Source organism: Rhipicephalus microplus, chromosome 9 (assembly GCF_043290135.1).
Source record: "Rhipicephalus microplus isolate Deutch F79 chromosome 9, USDA_Rmic, whole genome shotgun sequence".
NCBI classification, from domain to species: domain Eukaryota; kingdom Metazoa; phylum Arthropoda; class Arachnida; order Ixodida; family Ixodidae; genus Rhipicephalus; species Rhipicephalus microplus.
In genome coordinates, this window is record NC_134708.1 from 44,225,600 (window position 1) to 44,251,326 (window position 25,727).

Consider the following 25,727-nt stretch of genomic DNA (forward strand, 5'->3'; position numbering starts at 1 on the left):
TATATTTATTATCAAGTGGAAGAAACAATGTTTGAGAGGTTAATGCATGCAAGAAAGCCAGTACGCATTCTTCAGGAAAAGAAGGAAAGTAAATGGGGTGTGCAGTGCACGATAACTGTCTCTCACGTGAGGAAACTTCCATCGATACACTCGCTGGGGAAAGGGAATTGAAAGGAGAATGAATAAAAGAAAGTAAGGTAAAAGAGAAAAGACATGAGAGCAGGAAAAGAAATATAAGATAAAAAGGGTGGGTAAGTCGAGAGGAGGAAGGGAAAAAGAAGCTTGTGTGATCCAAGGAGAAACACATGATTCACCATGGAGTGCAGCTTAAAGTCGCTCGGTCAAGCTGGCGTCCTCAAGAAAGCAGAGTAGGGCTGCAAGGGCAAAACGGCGATGGTCCTCGCAGCCGGTGGGATGAAGGGAGCCCCGCAGGGTCACACATGGCCAACGAGACAGTACTTCATCCCGGGCCACGACTCCTAGCCGCCATCTAAGGGTGAGGATATAAATTGTCTTACACTTGCCATTTCAATTTAAGTTGTTTCTCTCTCTCACTAGAGTCGGTAGTGCTTACACACCAGATGGCACTAGAGGCAGTGGCAGTTGCTTTATTTTATGGTTTATGAGACAAATAGCACTGCTCATGAGTGAGTAAGTGAGACGGCATTGAATATCTTCACACCTTTCTCGCTCAACCTGCGTGCACATTTTCTCCACTAGTTCTTCACGTTGCGGCATATCAGTATAGCCCGTGCAGACGGTCTACCTGGCCTGCGTCGCCCATATATGGTTTCCCCTACGTCTCATGTCTCGGCCACCCTCACGGACTAGCAAGACACGCAGGCATGCACTGCCAACAGAAATATTGCCGCAGTCACTTTTGGGTATGGCTATGTAACAATTAGCTGTTCAAATGAGAGGTGTTCATTAAAAATCGGATGTATGCATTAAAGGACAAGGAAGGCAATGTCATGACAAATGTGGATAAGATAGTTCAGGTGGTGAAGGAGTTCCACTGAGAGCTGTACAGAAGCCAGAACAACCAGGATGATATCATAAGAAGCAATAATAGCCCAGACAAATTCTACATCCTACTAGTAATGACAGGGGAAGTAAGAAAAGACCTAGAAGAAATGCAAAGAAGCAAAACCACCAGTGGAAATAAGGTAAGTACGGACCAGGTGAAAAATGACAGATAAAGTGTGTTAGAAAAGCCGGCCAAATTATATACAAAGAGTCTCTTAATAGGAAGGATACCAAAATCTTGGAACAACACCAACATCATCTTAATCTATAAGAAAGTAGACATCAAGGACTTCAAAAATTATAGGCCAATCAGCTGACTGTTCGTTCTCTATGAACTATTTACAAAAATAATAGCTAATAAGATTAAGGTGACATTGAAGTTCAATCCACCAAAGGACCAAGCAGGATTTCGTACAGTCTCCTCATAATAAATCATATTTATACTATCAACCAGGTGATAGAGAAATGCACGAAATACAACAAACCACTATACATAGCCTTCACATATTACACGAAGGCGTTTGACTCAATTAAGACATCAGCAGTGAAGAACGCAGAACAACATCAGGGCATGCACAAATTCTACATAAACATACTGGAAAAAATATACAGAAGATCCACAGCCACCATAGCTCTTCATAAAGAAAGCAACAAAATCCCAATAAAGAATGGCGTAAGGAAGGGAGACAAGATCTATCCAATGCTATTCGCAGCGTGCTTACAAGAAGTTTCCAGGACCCTGGATTGGGAGGAGTTAGGGATGAGAGTTAATGAAGAGTATCTTAGTAACCTACGATTCGCTGATAACATTGCCTTGATGAGTAACTCTATCACGGGACAAATTACAGCTCACAATTACTGAATTGGAGACGGAAAGCAGAAAAGTAAGTCTGAAAATTATTGTGCATAGAACTAAAGTAATGCGTAACAGTCTCGATCGAAACAGCTTCCCGATAGGCAGAGAGATGGTGGAAGTCGTAAAGGTGTCTACTCAGGACATGTAGAAACCGCGGAGCCAGACCATGAACATGAAATAACTAGAAGAATAAGGATGGGGTGCATCCCATGCAGCAAGCAATCTCAAATCATGAATGGCTATCTACCACTAACCCTCAAGGAAAAGGTATATAACAGCTGAATCTTGCCCGTGCTTACCTACAGAGCAGAAACCTGGAGGCTTACAAAGAAAGCTAAGCTTAAATTGAAGACAATGCAGCGAGTGATTGAAATAAAAATTAAGGCTTACAAAGAAAGCTAAGCTTAAATTGAAGACAATGCAGCGAGTGATCGAAAGAAAAATGATAGGTGTAACCTTAAGAGACAAGAAGAGAGCAGAGTGGGTCAGAGAACCAACTGGGGTTAAGGATATCATAGTTGAAATCAAGAAGAAATGGTCTTGGGCATAGCACGTAGCATGTAGGCAGGATTATCACTGGTCATTAAGAGTAACTGATTAATTCCCAGAGAACGCAAGCCCACAAGGGGGAGACACGTTAGGTGGGCAGATAAGATTAAAAAATTGGACCATCTTCCGCTATAGATAACCATGTGTAGATGCAAAGCAGCGGACGCTAACGCTTACTTTGGCGGTGACGTTGATGCTGGTGCTCATCAAGGAAAAGCTAAGTAAAGACGCCCTTGACTGAATTCCGAACGCGTGATCCAGTGCCTATATATATGGGGTGAACGGGTGTGCAGAGCGGGCAGTCGGTTTTTTATTAGCAGACGGCCTTGTGAGGCGAGAGACGGGGAGGGGAGAGACGGTTTCGCAAGTGTCGCACGTGGCGAGCAACGACAAGCTAGGGAGAGTGTGACGTCAACGTGCGTGCAGTGCGAGGAAAGGCGTGGCCTACTTGGCACCACCCCAACACCTGCAGCCAGGAGAGCGCGGTGCGGACGTAGGACAGCGTTACACAAGCTAGTCAAAGAGCTGCTTTGCATATAAAAGTTCGCAAGTATGGCGTGGCAGAAGACAGCACAAGACCGGATTGATTGGCGGATCACGGGAAAGGCCTTTGCACTGCAGGTGGCATAGTCAGGCTAATAATCAAAATATTACAATTTGAGATTGAAGGGCCAAGAAATCTCTTTTTCGTTTTTATGCAATTCCCAACTTTATGAAATATTTCAAAAGTGGTTGTCACTGCATTTGATCAAGTTTACTATACTTCTTACACAAAGAAGTGAGAGGAAGAAATTGAGATGTTTATACCCTCTTTCCTTACTGTATGAAGGAAAGAAGTGGAAATTTAAAAGTAAGATTTTCCTTTTGTTAGACACAATATTTAATACGAACACTCAATGATGCCAAGGAAAGTATGGGAGATGTTATTAAAGGTAATAGTAATCTAAATATGAAGAAAGAAAAGCGGACACAAGAATAACTTGCTGCTGGCACAAGCCGGTCGTTGATGCAACCTTCGACTAACACGTCCAATGCTCCACAATTTAGCTACGACGAAGGTCACCCTCTGTCCACATTTAAAGGGTATATCAGTGGCTTTTTAAACATGAAAGTGTCAGTCAGCACTGCCAGTAGCCATTATGGCAAGTGTGGAACACTCTTACAATTTACTTGCAATAACAGCCCTTCTACTTTCCTTGGCAGCATGGTTACTTCTCAATATTTTTTTACTATAGACAGGTTGTATGCACTGCAGAATAACAAGTAACTGCATGGTAATATTGTGACGAAAGGAGAAACTATCACCGTCTTTCTTGCCGCAAGCAAGTGACAATATAACCTCAGAGAAAAAAGACCCTCAAGATCATTTATGTTCCAGGTTCATCCAGCCAGTGGTTCACTTTTGCAAAACCTGAAAAAAACCATCAAAACATGGCTGTCTGACCACACCTGTCTTGTAAATGCGCATTATTGTCAGAAACTTGTCGATCACATTGAAGTCAGACTAGATTTCCATAAGCAGCACAATAGTGCTTGTGCACTAGCCTCTCACACCAGATGCCTCACACTAGTGACTCAATGCTTTTGTGAAAAATTGCCCAAACCATTTCACAGATCCTTTAAAAAAAGCTGCACCTACGAAAACAGCTAGCCAATAGCAACACACCTCCGAAGACGATACAGTGTTTTCAAAGTACAGTTGAAATTCCGTCTCATAAAACCAAACCCACTTATCGGAGCTTCCATAATGATAATGAATTCAACGTTTCTGGTTGGTGAAAACTTCATTGATGAAGTTTTAAACCTAACCAAACAATTCCAATTTTCCCAGAAAATACCCATAAAGCTCAGTGTTATCATCAACCGATTTCGACTACTAGCTTTTAGCTTGACCACCAAACTTGATTAAATGAAGTCTGTCCAGACAAAACTGAGTAGATAAAACTGTCCAGATAAAACTGAGATGGCAATCACCTTTCAATATTGCGGAGGTGGGTTTTTTCTAGAGTGTGCTCCAATGCTATAGCATTTTAACGTCTGTGCACTCTATTCACAGCCCTAGCTTTAGTACGACGAGGCTGCAAGCCCCACCCATGCATGCAAAAATGGACTCTGCACTCAGTAGTGCTCTTTCGTACTGGATAGTTCAGCAGGTGACGGTGGGTGGTTTCATGATTCCATGCCACACATCATTTCCTTGCCAGCCTGCTTGAACAATCACTTCATTTATTCTTTGTGTTCCCACATATTATTCGCCCATTAATGCTTTGCAAACTTTTCCGACCGGCATTGCCCAGGCATGGGGCCCCCTCTGTCTGGGAGACATGAGAGGATCCATGTCAAGACTGCCCTCGTGGACTTTTCACATGCTGGAGTAGATTGTGGGCAAGAGAAACGGCCTGGCAGCCTTTGGTTATCCCTACACTAAAATTTTAAATTTCGGAGAGCCAAAACACTTTCTTCATGATTTTACAAACTTCTCAAAGTAACGACTCTATTCAAGCTTTCTTATCACTTCATTAGATCAAGTTACCGCTTTGCATGATCGCTTAGAAAGTTAACTTTCCCACATTTTGTGAAAAGTGCACAGACTGCAAAGTTTTCCATTATTCAATCACATATAAAAAAACATGCAATAGCCTGTAGGGGGTTTCGAGGCTGCTCAGCCCAGAAACCCGCAGGGAAGACGCAAAGCCAGACCACAAACCTTCTTTATTAACCAGAACCCGGGCCGCAACTGCCCGCTGCCAGCGGCTGCCGCGTGCCACCACATGGTTTCACGCGCTGGCAGACTGGGCAACTTCACACGTAACGCGTGAGATTCCTTTTATGTAGATGGCCATGTAGCAGTCTGAGATAACTTATCATAAGTCTTGCTGGCAGAACTGTGACTTGCTAACGATGAATCATGGAAGTATCGGATGAAGTCCTGCCTGAGTCACCTTCGGACGAAGACACGGAAGGCACGAAACCCCCTATAAGCCCTGCCGAAGGTAAAGCTTCGACGAAAAATTGCCTAATAATTAAAAAGAAACTGACTGAACCATTACAAGTCTGCCCAATGAATGCAGATATAGTTTTCTAAGAGCTATCACAGTTTGTGAAAAACATCTATGGCATTTGGTAGAGCTGTGCTTCTTGGCCTAATGTTATTTTTATAAATAAAGCAGAGAGGGCTTGCTGGCATTACATGACCTGGGTACTAGTAGTAGTGCAAATAAGGCACCTAGACAGAACAGAAGAACCAGTAATATATGGCACTTTAGTTCAATAACGAATAAAAACACACTTAAAACTCATCGTTATAACATCAATAAAGTCAAATGCAGCAGCAATGCACTCGTCTCTATTGCTTCTTAGTCTGCCTTGTGCTTTTTTGCACTGATCTACATGAATATGAAATACTAGCTAGCATACTCCAACACCTTGACGGCTTGAGCAGGCTTGCTGGTACAGCATGACCCAAATACTGGTTGCAGTGCTAAAAAGCACATGGCCAACATGATGCACAGGTGTTTTCTTGTTTATTCAAGCAAAGCTTGTCTTGACTGACTGACCTGTAAAGCTGGTGTTTCCCAAAAACCAACTTCTGGAGAGAAAAAGTGTTTTGGGAACGAAGAATGAAAAGGTCACTGTGTTCTGCCTGCCGTCGTTGGTGCATGGCTCAACACCTTAGGGAAAAGAAAGCAGCCAACATTAAAGATGAAATGATGATGAAGAGATGACAAGAAGACGCATGGCAAGAGAGTATCTCCTCAGTGAAGGCAGGAGCACAAAGCAAAGGACTTCATCTATAGGGTGGGGAGGTCTGCAAGAGTCAAGAACTCAAGGATGTATGCAAGGGCATACATCTTCGACCATGTGGAAAGGATGAATTTCTCCCCTCTCATTGTCGGAAGGCCAAGCAGGTGATGGCAGCTCACCTTGCATTGTTAAGCAGCCAAAGCAGGGCAGGACTAAATAACATGCTCCAGCATTTCTGCATTGCCAAATATGAGGCATGTACCCATAGAGTACATGGACTGCTGGTCCACACGCTAAGCAACCGCTGCATGTGTCCCTCTGCACCAGACTCTGGTAGGAGTAGCGGTGGTTTGCTGCTTGCTTACCATCCGCTTGTCAGGGTGGGCTGTTGGTAGCAGCTGCCACAGTTTTTGTCAGTCGTAGTCTGACAGGGCCATCGCTGTGGCAACTGGAATGTTGCTGTGATGTGCAGCCATACCAGTGGCACCTCCTTGTTACTGTGCGTCTTTGTTTACAGCTTTCCATTATGTAAGAGAAGCCAGCGAACAGAAAGACACACATTGCTATGCCGTTTGGTAGCGTAGGTTTCTCAGCTCGCGACTGCTTCTGCGCAGAGCTGATAGACGAGCGGACGAGACGACGGTGAGTTAAACAAGGTTTATGTACAGCATATATACAGAGGCGTCACAAATTCGGCACTGGGGCCGACAGAGACTCGAAGAGCCGAGCTCTCCTCTCTAACACATAGGTCTGCCCTCAAATGGGTCCGCTGTAAAAAGGGGTCTCTCTCGACGCGCCGCAGGGCTTCTTTTATATGCCCCGAGTCCAACCCAAACGTCCAACCCGAAGCGCCGCTGGTCGCGAGGCCCGAATCCTCCAATGAGGTCACCGCTGGGCCGCGTCCTTCTTTCTCCTCAAATCTGGAGAGGCTGCGCTGCAGGTGGCTGCACCCAAGGACGAGTGACGTCGCAAGGCATTGCGTCAGACCCGCCAGACAGGAAGGCGCCAGTTGTTACTCGACGTTGCGACGTTGCACAGGGGAACAACGATACGGCTTGCTACGGATTGACTCCTCACCGCTTAGCTCGATACCGTTTTCGGTCGCCCTCGTGTTTCCGCGGCGGTCCGAAAACACGTCTCCAAACTCGGAAACAATCCTTCTCAGGTCCTCCTTCCGGACTTCACTTAACCTAGGCTCTAGGTTTATCTGCTCCCAGATTACTTTCGATCCCCCTTCGATTACCTCACAAGAACTAAAAATTTCTGCTTCCTCTTCCTCTGAAGCATTCAACAGCTGATTTACGGCCGCTTGATGTTGAACGTAGGGTTTCAGCAAGTTGTAAATTTTGTTCTGTCGCCTTCCTAATTTCACTTCATAATTCGTATCGGGAAGCTTCGATATTACATTGGCAGGCCATTCCCAATCAACCTCAAGCTTGTTCCTTTTGGTCGGCTGTAGCAGCATTACCTGACTTCCTACTTCAAAAGCATGCTTCTTCGCCGATTTGTCGTAGTACTCCTTCGACAACATTTGTGAAGCTTTCATGTGGCTTCCCTCTAGCGCTTTAATCGAGAGGTCCTCACGCTGCTCTTAAATGAGCGTCTCTCGATCGACCCTCCACAGCTCGCTCCAACTTTCTGCTACAGGCGAGAGCGTTGCAGCCCTCTTGCTCTGACTCAATGGCGCCATGTCGTCTCTCCTTGCTACAAAAACCGCGCCAGTCGCTTCGGCGACGGGCCGCTCGCGTGACTGCTCACATGACTCACGCGGAAAATTTCCTCTCTGAGGTTCCGTCGACTCGCCGACAAGGTCACTTGAGAGTTCGCCGCATTGAACAAGATCAAGCTCCTGCGAAATCTTCCGCGCTTGCGATCGCGTGAGGGCTATGTACGCTAAGTTGGGGAAGAACGATTTACCCTGCTCTTTGAGAAGCTGCTCTGAGTTGTTAGAGAAAAGATAAGAAAAACGATCGGGAAGCGCGGCAGACACAGCCGCTTCGGTGCGAAACTTACCGAACGGGCCTTCAATGACAACCGTGGCGATTGGTAAGCAACCACTCTGCTCCTCGGCGACTTCCCTGATCCGCGCGCATTCTCCTGCAAAGTCATCCGGAGACACCAATGAAGGATGGACAACATCTATGGTTGCCGCTGAGTCTCTAAGTGCTCGGCACGTTTTCCCATTCACCCTAATTTCTTGGAGATACGGCTCTAACAACCGCATGTTTTTTTCTGATTCTCGGATTGTTGCGAAAGCAAACTTTTCCTGACAGTTTATCGCGATGTGTCCTTCCTTTTTGCAGTTGTAGCAGATTAGCTGCTTCCGTTTGTTTTCCTATTCTAGGATAGTTGCAAACTTTTGATGACAGTTTATCGCGATGTGCCCTTCCTTTTTGCAGTTGTAGCAGATTAGCGGCTTCCGTGATTCAAACGCCCGTGTGGAAGAAACCTCACTCCATTTCTCCGCTTCCGTTTGCCCTTCCCCTACAGTGTCATTCGCAAGAGACAGGTCCTTCTTGAAATTACGGTGCGGAGGGGGTTTCCGTTGACCAGGTTTCCTTGAAAAGCCCTCTTTCCTTTCATCCTTTTCAACGCGCACCGCCCTGCTATGCAACTTTCGGCGAGTATAATACTCCTCAGATAACTCTGCTGCCTTGTTTAGCTGTACTTCACCAATTTTGTCCTGCAGCCAAAGTTTGACATCCTCCTCGATGCAGCAGTAGAATTGCTCCAATCCAACGCATTCCACCACTTTATCCCGGTCGTCATAAACACCCTCGCCCTTGAGCCATTCAATTAAATCGGCTTTAAGACGAAACGCGAGGTCAACGTGTGACTCATTCCCCTCTTTAGCATACCGGAACCTTCGCCTGAAAGCCTCGGGTGACAACTTATAACGTCTCAAGAGCACTTCCTTAACCTCGTCATAGCTCTCAAACGCTTCCCTCGACAAGCAAGTTATCGCCTCGGACACTTCGCCGGGAAGAAGATGTAACAGGTATCTGCACCCAAAGAGACCGCTCCAAAGCGTTTCGCTCACAGACGTGTTCAAACTTGACGAGATACTTCGGCATGTCCTCGCCTACTACGAACGGTGGCAGTTGGTCCCGAATTCTAAAACCGCTGACCTGAACTGTTGGAGAAGCTACGCTAGGCGCCTGCGAACACTGTAGTATGGCCAATTCTATTCGTTTCAACTCGAGGCGTACCTGTCTCTCGGCCTCCTCGCGCTCGCGACGTTCGCGCCTTTCAGCTTCTTCACGTTCGCGAACTTCTCGCCTTTCAGCTTCTTCACGTTGGCGAGCTTCTACTTCTCGCCTTTCAGCCTCCTCGCGGCGTGCTTTGATATCCGCCCAGGCCTCATTAACTTCCTCAGCCGACACTCCTTCATCCCTCATGATCTCAAGGATCGCTTGCTTTCGTTTCGCACGACCCAAAGTAATGCCGAGTTCCTCACAAATTTCAATTTCCTTCACCTTAAGGTTCTCCATCGTTCACACTAGCCTCTTGCTGTTTGCCCGTGTTAAGAATTTACTTGTCGTACCCACTATAAGTCAACTAGCAAGACGCGCAAGCAATTTTAACACTCCCGTGTTTACACCCTTCGCATTAACTTTGGTTTCAAAGCACTTCGACTTTGCTTGAAACAATCAAAGCTCACTTCAATGCTTCACACAGCCCTTCTCTAAACTATTACAACCTGAGCTAGAGTAGTCTGGTGAACTGAGGGAAAAACATCAGGCACTTACCGCATCGATGTCGCTGACGCCGGCCGATCCCGCAGCTGCCAACCACTGTTACGACGCGCGCCTCGAAATCTCACCGCTGCAACCACTGTTTCGAAAGACGGCGACGCCAACACGGTCCCGAAGGCGCCACTGCTTTGAACTCCGCCGGGAAGATCACCAGCCGTTTGGTAGCGTAGGTTTTTCAGCTCGCGACTGCTTCTGCGCTGAGCTGATAGACGAGCGGAGACGACAGTGAGTTAAACAAGGTTTATGTACATCATATATACAGAGGCGTTACAAATTCGGCACTGGGGCCGACAGAGACTCGAAGAGCCGAGCTCTCCTCTCTAACACATAGGTCTGCTCTAAAATGGGTCCGCTGTAAAAAGGGGTCTCTCTCGACGCGCGCCGCAGGGCTTCTTTTATATGCCCCGGGTCCAACCCAAACGTCCAACCCGAAGCGCCGCTGGTCGCGAGGTCCGAATCCTCCAATGAGGTCGCCGCTGGACCGCGTCCTTCTTTCTCCTCAAATCTGGAGAGGCTGCGCTGCAGGTGGCTGCACCCAAGGACGAGTGACATCGCAAGGCATTGCGTCAGACCCGCCAGGCAGGAAGGCGCCAGTAGTTTACTCGACGGGCTCGCTTGCGGAGATGACTCACTGCACGTGCACGCCAGAAAGGCGCCGTTGAGTTGTTGATCGCGTCAGGCGGGCGACGCGGGCTGGCCTTGACACAGATTGCCTTTTTCAGAGGCACGGACGTTCGTTGTCGACTCGCAGGCATAACAGCCTTCTGGACAGCCTTGAGTTGTCGCATAAGAACCGGACTCGTGAGCAATAAATGAAAGGAGTTTTCGGAAAATTCTTCATTTTTTCTTTGTATCAGAAAACTTCCGACAACGTAAAAAAGAAGATAAGGTCGCCCACTCGCATTTCCCTGATATCGCATGATCGATGCTTTCGATCGTTCGGCCGTTCTACATGGCGAGCGCACGCTGTGAAGTCATGCCGATTCAGCTTTAATACAGCGTTCAGGCGACTTGGTGACGCCGCCACGAGCCAACTCGCGCTATCCTACTAATAGTGAATGTAAGTAACTAATAACAATATCTCGGGCGCTGCGTACGTGCCGAAACCGCGATATTATTACGAGACACAGCTTAGTGGAGAGCTTCGAAAGTTGTCACGGGTGCTTTAAACCTACGTACATGCGCTCGTGGCTCCGCCGCCGTAGCTTCTCCTTCACTGCCCCCCCCCCCCCCCCCCCGAAAGTTAATCGGTGAATACACCTATTAAACTGAAAGCTTTCGTTTGGAGATAGGGAGCACTGTGCAATGAAAACGAAAAAATTAGAAAGGAAACTCATTTAGACCCTTTCACTGTTTACAAACACAGGTCTTTGATGACATCCCGAACTTCTACAGTTCTTTAATTTGGCAAAACACATTGAAATAAATGTTCGTTTGAGCTATATAAATGCTACAAAAGAATTTCCTCATACTTCACGCACGTTTTTTTTTTTTAATGTGAAAAACGAAATAGAAACTTCCCTTACCCTCGAAGAGAACTTGAGAACGTGCTTTCAGTTCGGACGTTAAGAGCTGGTAAATGAGGTGACCGGAAGTTTTTCGGGGTACAACGCTTGCAACCTTCAAACCGTCTATAGCCATGCAAATGATATGGCACAACAAGGAGGACAAAAAGCTGCACGTTACCTATGCAGTGCGGAAGCCGAGTTGGCTACTTGGCCGCCACCAATGTGCGCGGCTATCTCGACAGCGTCTGCGCACTTACGACCATACTCGCGCCATAAACGACTTCTTCGCGAGTCCATCCAGGGACGCATGCGCATGGAATGTCAAACTCTTGTTGTCGCAAGACTTGCGGAAAATAGGATACACCTCGATCGAGAAATGAAAGTGGCGCGGCGCCGGTGGCTTGAAACAACGCACACAAAGCCGACAAAACCAGGCAAAACTGAGCGCTTTGTGCGCCGCCTTGTGGCGGGCTGTTCACAACACCGTACAGTTTCGATTCCCCCCTCCTTTTTTTTCTCAAAATAAGCGTGTGTAATTATCGAACACACGCGGTTGGTGAGCCGAAATACAAAGTAGAAGTACGTGAATATTAGGCATAAACGAATGTTTGAACTATCTTCGACATGAATTTAAATTTTACGGAATGGCTTGACGGCGTCACTGAAACCGCAGAGACTGAAACCACAACGTTGGAGCACCAGTATGTGAGCGCGAAATTTGAGATGTTACATCAATGTTGTCAAAGTATGACAGGCTCTGAAGATGAAACGCATGCAAGCTATCTCGTTATTAACGCACAAAAACGCGGATTCGCCATGTCGCTTTCATTGACGAAGCTTTTTCTTCATGAAAGCAGTCTTCGTATATAGAGCGCCAGTGCATTAAGTAGCGGGGTCCGTGACTTCACGTGCAGGCTGTTTATCCGACATGAACGTAGTCGAAAATCGCACATGGCTGGAGCGATCGAGCGCGCGGCTGTAGATGCTGGCGCAAGCGTAGATACAATAGTTCCAGTATGACCACTCTTGCATCATAAAGACGGCCATCTACATTTGCAAAAAAAAAAAAAAACGAAGAAAGACCATAAGTGGCCGAGGGGTCGCTTTGTACATTTGACAACACGCAGAACCTTGAAAAAGCTGTTTCACCGCAGCCAAGGTGTGCTAGTGTGTGTAACTGAGCCCGAACTGCCGCGAAGCCACCCGTCCACACTTCCAAGGTTAAATGTACCTTCACTTCGATTTTTTTTTATGCTTAAAAGCTTGTTATACTAACTTATATGTGCTAATAATAGTATTATTTTAACAACATATTTTGCCACTCGCAAACTTCACCCTACTATTGAATTCTTGCTGCTTTTTGAAGCTGCTTCCACCTAAAACAAACACAGTGACATTCGAACACGTGTAGTTCCACTTCCTTGATTGATATGTGCATTTTTAGCGTCCCAAAACTACCATATGATTACGAGAGACGGCGTAGTGGAGGGCTCCGAAAATTTCGACCACCTGGGTTCTTTAACGTGCACCCAAATCTCAGCAAACGGGCCTACAACGTTTCTGCCTCCATCGGAAATGCAGCCGCTGCAGCCGGGATTCGATCCCGTGACCTGCGGGTCAGCAGCTGAGTACCTCAGCTACTAGACCACCACGGCGGGGCGTAGTTCCACTTTCTAAATAATGTTTTCTGTACTTATAGTTTTGTCATGACAAAATTGCTCCTTTTCTTACAAAAAAAAATATATGCGATGTATACCATTAGTTCAAAATCAATGTTCAGTTAAGACTGTAAATTTCTCCAACTCATCAACCAATAGCGATAATGAAAGTTGCACAAGCAATGGCATTTCAGCATGGAGGACAAAAAATGGGGCAGCCCTATTGTGCAACAAGCCTTCACAAGCAAATGATGTATGCTGTTTTATAAGGGGAAGGGGGGAGTGATTTTAAATGAAAAGAAATGCGAGCCCCATAAATATCTCTCAGGGGGAGGACACTTCAACAGTAGCTCACGAGGGGTGGGGGTAAAGGATAGGATTAAAAGGTAATGAGATAGAGAGGAAGGAGAGAGCGAGGCGCAGAGACAGCGAACGACAGAAAACGACGGAAGTAAAGAGGAGATGGGAAAGATGGAAACAGTCGCAGGAGTCCGAGGACAGGGTACCATTCGTCGAGAGCTTTTGTCGGTGTCCGGAGATGGCGTAGGGCGAGCCCAGTCGGCCAGAGCTGCGCTGTCGTCGGAGAACGGGAGGGCACAACCGGTCGGCACGAAATTCAGTGAGCAAGTATGCTGCTCTATAAGGCTAAAGGAGTCAGCCTAAAAGCTATATTTGTGAATATTGGGTACAAGACTCACATTGTGACACGAGTATCACATATTGAGCTGCAAAATATGTCAAAATACTGCTTCCTAATGTGTTGCTTTGCCTTTTGTTATCCTCACAACGTCTCCAAGGGTTTGTATAAAAATTGACGAACAACATAATGTTTGCAGTAATTTGCTATTCCTTTTCAAGTTGAAGATGTGCAGCAGAGAGTAGGGTTTCCACCTCCTTCCCCTACCGCTCCCCCCAGAAAAATAAACGACCCACTGATGGAGGTGGGTGGGAGTGTGATGGGATGGGTTAAGAGGAAATTAATGTTGAATAATAAATGCATCAGGGCCATTTAATGTAACATTGCTTTCCATAGGCCAAATAAATGTAATTAACACACAAACAAAACAGCCCAGTGAGCTAAGCAACAAATTTATGGCATAAGAATACCCATGATTAGCATGACCCTTTGAATATTGCTCTGAAAATGCTGCACTGAAAAGTAACCGGAATACTTCACACATTAAATAAGTGTTAATTTCTTATTGAAAAAATTTCCTCTCCTTTGTGTCTGAATGTCACATGGCAGTGGCATTAGTATGCAAATAAGTGTTAAAATGTATAGCGTGCATATGCCCCCAAGATGTCGAATATTGATATGTCGTATACATGCAATCTTATGCTCTATTTAAATGATTGCTACACTTAAAGGAATGCTAAAAAGTGGTCGACAAATATCTTCAGAGTTTTTGGGACGGAAGATAAATGTTTACTGTATGCCCGAAAAATAAAACTCAACATTATGAAAAAAAAAAAAAAAAGCCAATGATGGCCAATGCGTACCGCCAACCAACCCACTATCTAAAAACCTGCCACGTTAGTCTCAAACTAGGCACTTGGCTACACTAGCAGGAAGGAAGTGCTACTGACAAAGAACTATGATGGACTCTGTAAATGTTTCGAAGTTGACGTACAATAAAGGTGTTCAATTCAAAACGTGTTCACTGGAGCTAGTTGGTTCACAGCTAGCACTGGAGCTTAAAACGAGAGACAGAAAGAAAGAAGACGGACAAAGAAGTCGCTGTAATAACCGAAATTTAATTTATTGTACACAGCTAAATAAATTACCTAACTTGCGCAGTCACCTACAGATATTAAGTGCCTAGCATGGTTTGCATGAGCTGTTGGTACACCAAAAGCCCTTGTCGTTTTTTTTTTGTCCCTCATTTTCAGTTCCACAGCTCAGACCAGTGTTGTTTAATTACTTTACTTCTGTTTTGTTTGTTCTAACCAGCCAAAATACTGGTACAAAAACGACATGACCTCAAATGAAAAATGTTTAAGAAGTTACAAAAAAAATTGAAATGAAAAAAAAAATTTTAGCGGCCATGCACCACAAGGGGTGGAGAAATGCAGTGGCACACGAGAAGTGGAGAAGTGGACACTTCTGAAAAAGCCTAAGTAGGCTATCTTGTAATAGTGGTAACTATCCTAATGCGGGTTGTATTGCATCTCAGCAGCTGAATGTGACCACGAGGGAGAAACCCTAATGCCCAGGATAAGGCATAGCCTGCGAACCTTTCCCAAGGAGGTAGGAGGAACCATCATGTGTTAGCGCAACACGTGTGCCATTGCATGTCTGGGCATACATATGCAAACTGTAATCATTCAAGAGTGCCACTGACACCATTGTACACTTGCATTGGTGTAAGTGACAAGTGAATATCTTCTCTTGATCTAGAGGTCTTCATCCGATACCAGTGCGACTGTGCATTATTGCCATCAATATAGCTATCAGTTTATTGTAAAAATTATATTGCTTTTATTTCTGCTTTTGCATGGTGAAATGTAAAGACAAAGATAAGATTATGCAGGGATTAAATAACAATCAGATAAGGCAACCAAACCTTTAACACAATAATCATGAACCCTACCTCCCACTCTCAATTTTGTTATGTTGTGACATGCCCACAACCAATGTAATTGGCCATCTGCAACAAAACTCATTCTGGGATTTAAAAAAAAAAATTTTAGGACAGTCACTTGGGATCGAGCATTCTGAACTCGTCCAGCTTGTTGTACGCGCTCTTATTGCATTCAGTGTTGCCACTGTAATGTTGAAACAATGTCTGCAACATTAGGGTAACATTCACGCCATTTTGGCTATGTTGTGTCAACGAAGCATGCTCGTGCACTCAGCACTATGTGTGTAAATTCACCGAGCCTCGCCAGAGTAAGATGTTTTCAGACTGTTTTGAAGGCCAATATAATTGCGGCCATTAAAATATGGGCTCATTTTACTATACTCGTCAGAATTACCCACTTTGTCAATCTGAAGCTGGCAGGATATGCACAGCCACAGTTGATGACTGTACAGGAATAGCTGTGGCAGCAATTTGTATTTTGCAAGTAAACAAATAAAATGCATTCTGCTGGCAAGATGGGAGCCTTAATTGTGAATCAAAGCAGAGCACTTAAAAAATGTCACAGGCATGCATTTATAGGAGAGAGAGAGAGAGAAAACAGTCCTTAAGTGGCCACTTGGCGAATGTGGTAAGGGTCCCTTATTCCAGAAACCCTCTGGCCTGGACCGCCTGCCTGCCCGCGCAACAAGTTGGCACGGTTTGACCAGGTCCAGCTTAGAGATTGTAGCCTCTCCGGATTCAATGAGAAGCGTTGCATGTGCATCTCTTGGTGCTGCTTGTATGGCTGGGTTCAGTTCCTTTGCACTGCAGTAGAAAATGCACATGCAGCCGTACGACCGTTATACGTGGTGCAATAAAATGCCGTGAATGTGTTGCTTTGAAATTGCCTGCAGTCCGTGTCTTCATCTCTTGGGTGTTTAAGATGGGAGGGGGGGAGAGACAATAGTGTCACAGCAATTCATGACAGGTTAAGGGTACCATTATAGTTCCTTCGACTTCGACTGGTGTTTTTGTGAGGGAGGTGCCTCGAATTTTACGTGTAAAAGCGCGGCTGATGCATTCGCGGGCTGTAGTGTATGCCGCTTCACTCCCTTCGAGGCCCTCGTGACTGGAAACTCATGCAATGTAGGTGTGTGTGGGGATTTAACTTCATGTATGGATGCATTAATACACTTGACATGTTTCGCCACTATGCCAACCATTTCCTTCTAAAATCCCCAACACATCATGATGCTCCGATTTTACAAAAGAAATTTATTTTTCCACAGCTTATCACCGAGTAGTATCGGCTGTCATATTTCACTGATTCATCTCAATGTGCAGCTTCTACCTTGAAAAACCTGAGTAATGCTGCGTTCCAGGATGACGTGAAATTTCAACCTACGGTTTTTTACTGTGCACCAAGGTACTATGACTAGGCTATCCTATGAATTTTTATTCCTAATGCATATCTTATTTACAGACTTTTTTCTTTAATTAGCTTTCTACTATGCTTTCTTTTTCATGCACACTCCCAATCGACTAATTAGGGATGACTATAATTAATAAACAATATAAAATGAAACACACCTGCAAAACCGATGTTTGTGGTGACAAAAAGCCAGCACAAAGTAGTACATACTTCTGCTCATAGTACTTTACATTCAGTAACAATGAAAATCGAACATAATAGGTGGCTTGTAATCAATCATGTTGTCTGCCAATTTTGGTACAATTTCAGTGACTAATTCATGTAACTACTTACAGTGTTCAAGACAAAAGCTGTACCGGGATATAACCCTTTGAGCACATTAAATTATCGGAAAATGTGCAGTTGAACACCTACAATCATGACATGAGAGAAACACATTGATTGCAAATGTTCATACTAATCAGCCCACCCAAAATGCATTCCATCACTTTGGCACTTGGTGTGCACAGTAATTGTTTCATCATCCTAGCACACATGCAGGTTGACTGCTTGAAAAGGATGATGTTTCATCATCCTAGCACACATGAAAGTTGTGCTGCTTTGGCTTGAGAACGATGGTGATAGAAAATCAAGTGTGAATGGTTTCTTACTTCTTTGCGTGACCTATTGGAAGCATCCACCTTTAGAATGAGGACTTATCAATTGTTATATTTCAAGGCAGGCAGAGACGCGAGATCAAGGCCATTGAGTAATAACAATTTTGTGTGCAAAGCTTGCGTACAATGCTGCTATTCATTTAGAATGGCGCACACAGCAAGTTTTCAGGGTCATTTCTAATGCTTCACTGTAAAACAAGAAAACATGAGAAACACAAATTAAGTTATAAAAACCTAAACTTGTTGATACACAGTTGAAACTCTCTGCTGGATGTATCAGCTGGATAGCTTTTCCTTTCCAAAAGTGTTATAAGCCCTAACGATGCCAGTGTACCGTTCAAGTTTAGAGAAAACAAGGTAGTTAACAGTATTGCATTAGTAACAATGATAGCTTTTTAACCATGGCAATGTATCGGTCACTTCCATGATTATAAATGTGTAGACACTCCATTTTATTGCACCATAAAACTCACTATCCTGAACTAAAATCATAGCCATTTAAAGTGACAGCCACAATTGTAAAGCTGTATTCAGAAGCCTAAATTATTTATTTACTTATCACTGCGCAATGTATTGATCAACTTAGAAGTGGCACATGCATTTTAGGCATCACAGTTTTCAAGTCATTGCATATCAAATGAACCAGCTTGTATGAAAAATCAGTAAAAACATCAAGAAAACTTAGCTGTAATAAAATATTTGAAATGTTTCCAATATCAAAGTGAAGTGCCGCCACAGAGCCTTGCAGTAACTAGTCTACAAGACTTTTTTTTTTTAAGTTACACCTGCACACATATTTGGATTTTCACAGACATACAATATCATTTTTTGCAAATTACTTAGCCTAAATCAATGCTTTGTAAGCACAGGTTATATTTATGCATAAAGTTGTAAAAAAAACCACTCCTCTCTTAAAATGTTTAATAGACCAAAAAAGCAGAAAAGGAACGTCCAATTTCGCACCACTCAAGAATATCGGTCCAACGGTGCAGTGCAACTAATATTTGCTGCTGTATCATCGTCACAATTGTGAGTTCATGGCAAATTACCCTGAAGTGACACCAAAAATTGAATATCAACTTGAAAAAAAAAAGGAAGAAGCTGTCAATATCTACATTTGCCAATTTCAAAAGAAAACAACTGTTTGGATGCTTCGTGGGACCGAAGGACTAATGTGCAACAGCACAGGTATCACTGTTAAAGCGAGAACAAATACACAGTGCACCTATAAACACTTCTTGCCTTAGCATCAACCAATGTTGCACATACATTTTTGCGTGTAATCATTTTATTTGTTTTGTTGCAATCAAACTATTGCTCATTTCCGTAACTAATTAAATGCATCCAGTTTGAATGAAAGCAAAAGAGAGTTCAAGAGGCTTATTTCTTTTTAGACAACAAAAAAAGAAAGAAGCTTAGCGGACGTTCAGCGTCGTAACTGGAGCACAAATGGAGATTCAGGCTCATGTTACTTCAACGGGATGTGACACCGCAATAATCACATAAGTCAACGCAGACACTGCCGTTTACCATTTTTCAGTGGGCATGCACTGTGAAAAAGGCAAAGCTTGTATCCCAGCCAATGACTATGCTTCTGTGATACATGCTAGAGGACAACAAAGAAAAATGGAGATAGAAAAGGCTCTCTCAACTCAAAGGGCAGTTGAGGCACGCGTCAGCAATGCATCTATTTCACTGTCTTAAAAAACAGGGTGCAAGCAGAAACCAGATATGTGCGGGCAGTACATATTAGCGGAGGTGAAAGTCATCACGAAAAATACTTTGTCAGTGATTTGGCAGTTGCTTTACAAAAAATAACGTCTTAATTGACTATATCAACAAACTCTATTAATTGGCATCTTATAATTCCCATCTATGCACATGTGCCACATCCTTGGCATTAAGCAGAGTATATACTTTTATACGACTTGCCACAAAAATAAGGAATCGCAGTTCTTTGGCAAAGTTGCAACAACCATTGCTTGCTCAAGCACCCAGGACCATGTGCGTAAATTACAGTCCTATGCATGGAAGACATTTCCAGAATCTTTAAAAGGAAAGCCCTAATGAGCGAGCTCTTTTACCAATACTGATCTGCATGCTCTCAAAAACTGCTTGTTGGGTAAATTTCATTTCATTTTCATTTCATTTTATTACCTTAAAGACCCCACTAGGGGTCTTTAATTGCGAGACAGACGATGTATGTTAATTGCAAGACAGACAGACAATATTCATTCATCATATTCATATCATGTCAGTGTGTCAACATTGAAAGAAGAATCATCTCTATTAACTCTTGCACTTCGTCGTCGCATTGCCAGCCTAGCTCTGTTTCATAAGTTCTATTACAGCTCACGTGACCGACCGGACTTTACTACCACTCCAGCCCGCATATCTCATCGCACCTGTCATGCCCTACAAGTCACCCGTTCATGCAGCCACACCAAGACATTTTCTGCCTCCTTCTTCCCACGGGCATCATCTGAATGGAACGACCTTTCCCACAGTACTGCCACCATTACCTGCCCGAGTTTATTTTTACAAAATGTTACACATTGTCTGTCTCGCAATTAACATACATGGTTAGCATTTTTTTGTATAATTCCTCTACATCCACCCCTTAAATGAAATGTCAGTGGCATAAACATACCTGCAAATGCGAGTCACCGAAAACATGCAGCCTTTGCAAGCGAACAAATAAGCCTGTTTTAACAGTAGGACATGAGTCCTTGAAACCCTATGCTCAAAACACATAACAGGCTAAACATCTCATGAGGTGGGAAAAAACTCCAACTTATAGCTAGCAAGCACATGCATGATTAAGCTTACCGGGTTTTACACAATGCTGACGGCTTTTTTCGGGAATTCCACAGAATTTATATTTTTGGGAAAACTTCATAAGTGGCGGTCAATCCTATTTTTTGCGTGCACTCACCTTGCAGACAGATGCAAAATTGTAGTCCAGTACAATTTACACGTTTTCCTGCAATTTTCCTGTGCCCAGTGTTGCTCTATCACGTGTTTATTGATTAGCATACTACCCTATCTTCGTCGCCAGTTGTACTTTTTTAACATTATTAGCACTGCACTCTCATTTATAGCGAAAGCTGTTAAAGAAAGTTAAATTCGGTTAACACGCAGTTGTCCGCCACCGCCGCCGGTGTTTCTAACCACATCACAGTAAATTTGAAAAACCTGGCACCGATGACACAGTGGGGCTCGAACTCGGGTCCGCTGGGTGCCAGCCCAGTATTCTACCACTGAGCTACGCCAGTGCTTGTGAGTTGTTGGCAAACTTGCCTTAGGCACGCTTGATGTTGGGAAAGCAATCACGTTTATATGACTTATAAAGCATTTTAAAACAGTGAAATAACAACCAGTCATCGCACAATGCAAATAGCGTAACGAGTGGGTCGTACCAATGTTCCGACCAATTACAAAAGCTTGTTTTTGTTCAGCTATAAACTGTGGTGCATACTCACCTCAGGCGTAATTGCTCACAGTCGTAAGGCACTGCATGAACTAATGGCACAAAATTCCTTGCAAGTGTTCAGTGGATACCACACTTCTCAGAAGAATGACGAAAAATAGCATAGCGAATGCCGGCCAACTACCCAAAAGATTACTATTAATGCTTTAGTGGGTATCAAGCAAGTGTGCTTGCAGTAGTTACCCAATGAATGTAGTTACCCAATGACTGCAGTTGCCACAGATAAAGGGGTGTTACCCAGTTTGGGTGTGCATGTAATCTTTGGGGCTCTTCCTTCAAACAGGAAGGATTGCAATAGAAACAGGAAAAAATATGATCTTTTGTTGAGTCTGTGTAAACTTGTTACCATCAGTAACATAAAGACACATAACCATTATTCATGTAACAAACACTGTTGCTTTTTGCACCTCCTGCTCATCTGCAGAACTTCTCCCCGAGGTCTGGCTGGTTCCGGTCTTATGGGCAGACCGTGACATTAGCGGACTCTGCTTATAACTCTCTTTTCAACATTCGATTGCTTCCAGAAATTGGTGCCATTCGACAGAGTGGCTTGAAGATTGATGTCACTTTTCTAGTCTCAATTAACAGTTCAACTATTACCTAAACAAACCCTACCCTCCCATTCTACCCACCCCTCTTCAAAGAAAGCCTGTAGGTCCCTTACTTTTAATGTAGCGCTATTACCTTGAAAAGGATGTGCTGCAATGAATATCAGAAACATGGAAAATAAACATTTTGCAAGAAACTCTATCTTTCTGGCATCTAAAACCAATTTCATTTCCAAGCACGTTACGTTGCCTTATCAAGCTGTAGACTATTAAACCTCCACTGTCCCCACACACACAAAGAAAGTATATGCCACTCACAATTAAGTCACCTTCTTTTCATGGCAATGAAGCATGTGATCTCCGAGTTCCTTTTTCCGGGTAAAAAATTCAGGGCACAAGACACAGGAAAACGATCGCTCTTCGGAATGGACTGCCATGTGCCGAGCTCACGTGGCTTTGCGACAAAAAGATGCACTGCATTGGTCACAAGAAAAGAGAAGCTCTCCTGAGTGGGTGCGCATGTGGCTAACAAGATGCAGCCTCTGCGAAAATGACGCGTGGCATTGGTCACACGAAAAGCGACGCTCACCCGTATGAGTGCGCATGTTGGTCTTGAGGGTTCGATTGAGTGAAAAGGATGCATCACAGTGAATACAGGGATAGGGACGTTCTCCTGTGTGGGTGCGCATGTGGGTCTTAAGGTTTCCACTGAGTGAAAAGGATGCACCACAGTAAATACAGGAATAGGGACGTTCTCCAGTGTGGGTGCGCGAATGAGCCACGAGCTTGCTGTTCTCAGTGAATGCAGCTGGACACAAGTGGCACGGGAAGGGCTGCTCGCCCCTGTGGGTGCGAAGATGTCTCTGGAGATGTAATTTTTTTTTTTTTTTGGTGACATAGCTGCACTGTGGGCAGAAATGCACTTTCACTTGTACTGACGGGCATGAAGGGGAGTGCTCCAGGGATGCCTCCAACGAAGAGGTATCTGCAAAGTTATAGAAAGCAGAGGAAGGCAACGCTTATCAAATATCGCAGACTATCCAGCACTGGACTATTCAACCTCTTATGACTATTTAACTAGATGGAAAGAGCTACAGGCCATTGAGAAATACGATCTACTTAAATTGTGATACTCGTGGCCTACTCATAGCCTACCCTTTGTTACAATGAGCCAACCTAAAAATGTTTTTGAAATAGTAAAAGTGCATCAACCATGTGTCTCTTACATGTTTCCACATCTCGGCACATAAATACTTCAAACACATGACACACTACACCTGCTGCTAGCTCATTTAAAATTTGATTTATAAGCTACACAAACAGCGAAATCATTTTTCCTTGTGTGCAACTGTGATAAGCACGGACCATTAAACTAAACTGCACAGTTTTCTTGCATAGAAGAATCAGCGCAATGGAAGACACCAAAAGCATCACTTAATTTTTCAACAAAACATGCACATGGGAAAAAGTGTGAGAGGAGAAAGTCAATATGAAATGAACTGCAATATACAAAACAAAAACAAAGCACTACCAATGAAAGAAATATCAGTTTTCTGTGGAAACGAAAATCATTAGGCTCCATTCACTTCACCTCAGTTGCTATACTCTCTTCACTTCAGTTGACATCTAGTGTACGCCAGGACTTACGTCCTCATGCACGAAGTTGATGCGTTTACTGATTAAAATCAATTACGCTTGAGCATATTGGGTGTTCCCTTAGAACAAGTGTATACTTAAACCACCCACTTATTTAATATTCACATGCTGTGGTGCTTGCAGCCACTTTACACATTCGCCATGCAATATTGCAAGTGTTATGCGACTCCTCGCATTATGTAACAGCTGTACAACTTCTCCTTTTTGAAGTTGTTTTAAACCCTGTTGAAGCTGATACAAGCATTGAAATTCAAATGAAACAAGCTATTTAACAATATTTCATTACTAATAAGTATAACTTTTAAGGGGGCAGACTGCTCTTAGACATTTTTTGTTTATTTCTTCAGTGACCTTGATCAAACTGCACAGAATTATGCAGTTTTTTCTACTGATTTCAAATATTTGATTTGTTTTCCTGTAACTCATCTTATTCCTGAGATAAATTATGTTCACCCCCTTTTGTTCAAGGCCGCCATAGAAAAAAAGTGCTTAATAAATGTGATATTTAAAATATTCTAATATAGACTAATGACTATAGATTGAAATAATGCAAGAGTTTTTTGTTTTTAAGCCTTTCTTATTATTTTACAGGAAAATGAACTATCTATTTTCAAAAGCAGTTGGAATTGTGTTAAAATTTTGATGAGTGAATAATTAAAAAGGCTTGTTCTCTAAATTCTGCTCCCATACTTGCACCCTAGACACATACAGGTTTTCATTGCAAAAAAAACTATTGTTGTACCTGCCCAAGCTGCAGAGACATTGAGGCCTCAAAATTGAACAGTTGTACATTTTCTTTTTTGAGAAAAATGGAAAAAACTGGAAACACACAGCTTCTTCAAAAAGCAACTATCATGGTGCGCATGTTTTGCAACCCTCATAAAAGTGCTCATAAATTCGTAGCAGAGCTTCTAACACAGGTGCTGGCAAATTATAAAGAGGCCTCGAAGTTGGTTCCTCATTTTTTTGCAGGTTCTGCATGCTAACAGCACCAAGAATCTGGACAGTTAGAATAACATTACAAAAAATCACCACTTCCTGATGTGTAACAATTTGTAGAGAGATAGAAAAATACTTGCAGATACCAAATATGTCAATTTAAATTTGTTTTTTGTCACACTTGGGTCCCAAAGAGCAGTCTGCCCCCTTAAGACAGCGAATGTATCAGTCACTAAGACAAATATGAATGTGTAAATACTCTATATTATTGCAACATAAAACTCCCTATCCTGCATAGCCATATGTGAAAGCCACACTTGTAAAGCTGTGTTCAGAAGCCTAAATTATTGATGCACTTTTCACTGCCCAATGTGCTGATCGACTTAGAGTGGCAAATGCATTTTAGGCAACACAGTATTCATGTCATGAAATATCAAGTGCACCTACTTGTATGAAAAATCTGTAAAAACATCAAGAAAATATAGATGAAATACAATATTTGAAATGGTTCACAGTATCAAGGTGAAGTTCCACTACCGAGTGTTGCAGTAACTAGTCTACAAGACTTTTTCTTTAGGTTCCACCTGCACACATTATTGAACTTTCACAGAGATACAAAATCATTCTTTGCAAACTACTTAGCCTAAATCAATGCTTTGTAAGCAAAGAGAAAATTTGTGCACAAAATTGTAAATAAACCCGCTTCTCTCTAAAAATGTTCAATAGACAAAAAAAGCAGAAAAGGAATGTTCAATTTCACAACACTCAAAAACATTGGTCCAATAGTACAACCAATATTCGCTGCTACATCATTATCACAAACGCTGAAATGACACCCAAAACTGAAAATCAACTTCTAAAGAAAGAAAGAAGGTGTCAATATCTATATTTGCCAATTTCCAAAGAACACAACTCCTTGGATGCTTCGTGGGACCAAACGACCAACGTGCAGCAGCACAGGTATCAACAGCACAGGTATCACTGCACAGGTATCACTAAAACGCCTTATTACTGATAGTAATGCTACTCTTTTCCCGACATCAAGCCTGCCTAAGGCCAGTTCGCAAAGGAGTCCCCAGCACCGGGGTGGCTCAGTGGTAGAATACTGAGTTGACATGAAAGGTACAGGTGTTTTTAATTTAGACTCTAAATTTATAGGGCGGGTGACGCTTGTGTCAGTAATCTATCCATTCCATTGTCCAAAAAAAGTGAACTATCTGTGCAATCAAAACCGCACGTGTGCAGGCAATACTTCGAAGAGGCGGTGAAAATGATCATTAAAAATAGTTTGTCTTGGATGTGGCACTTGCTTGTGTGTCTCTTAATTCTATATACTAAATCTTCCCATC

The 25,727-nt window shown here is 43.4% G+C and overlaps 1 protein-coding gene across 9 annotated transcripts in view; it reads right to left on the reverse strand.

The window, feature by feature from the left end:
- LOC142772211 (uncharacterized) overlaps positions 1–23,918 on the reverse strand; it is a 39,096-nt gene extending 15,178 nt beyond the window's left edge. The window contains exons 1-3 of one of the 9 annotated variants that reach the window (XR_012886324.1): positions 9,925–23,908; positions 8,189–8,272; positions 315–490 (exon numbers count right to left, since the gene is read on the reverse strand). Coding sequence is in view for 1 of the 9 variants with exons in the window: in XM_075874405.1 (XP_075730520.1) it covers positions 9,109–9,666 (558 nt within the window). In the remaining 8 variants the exon portion in view is untranslated. Of the gene's footprint in view, positions 1–314 lie in introns of all 9 variants that reach the window. The other 8 variants (XR_012886325.1, XR_012886322.1, XR_012886319.1 and 5 more) reach the window with 8 other exon arrangements.
- Positions 23,919–25,727: the final 1,809 nt, after the last annotated feature.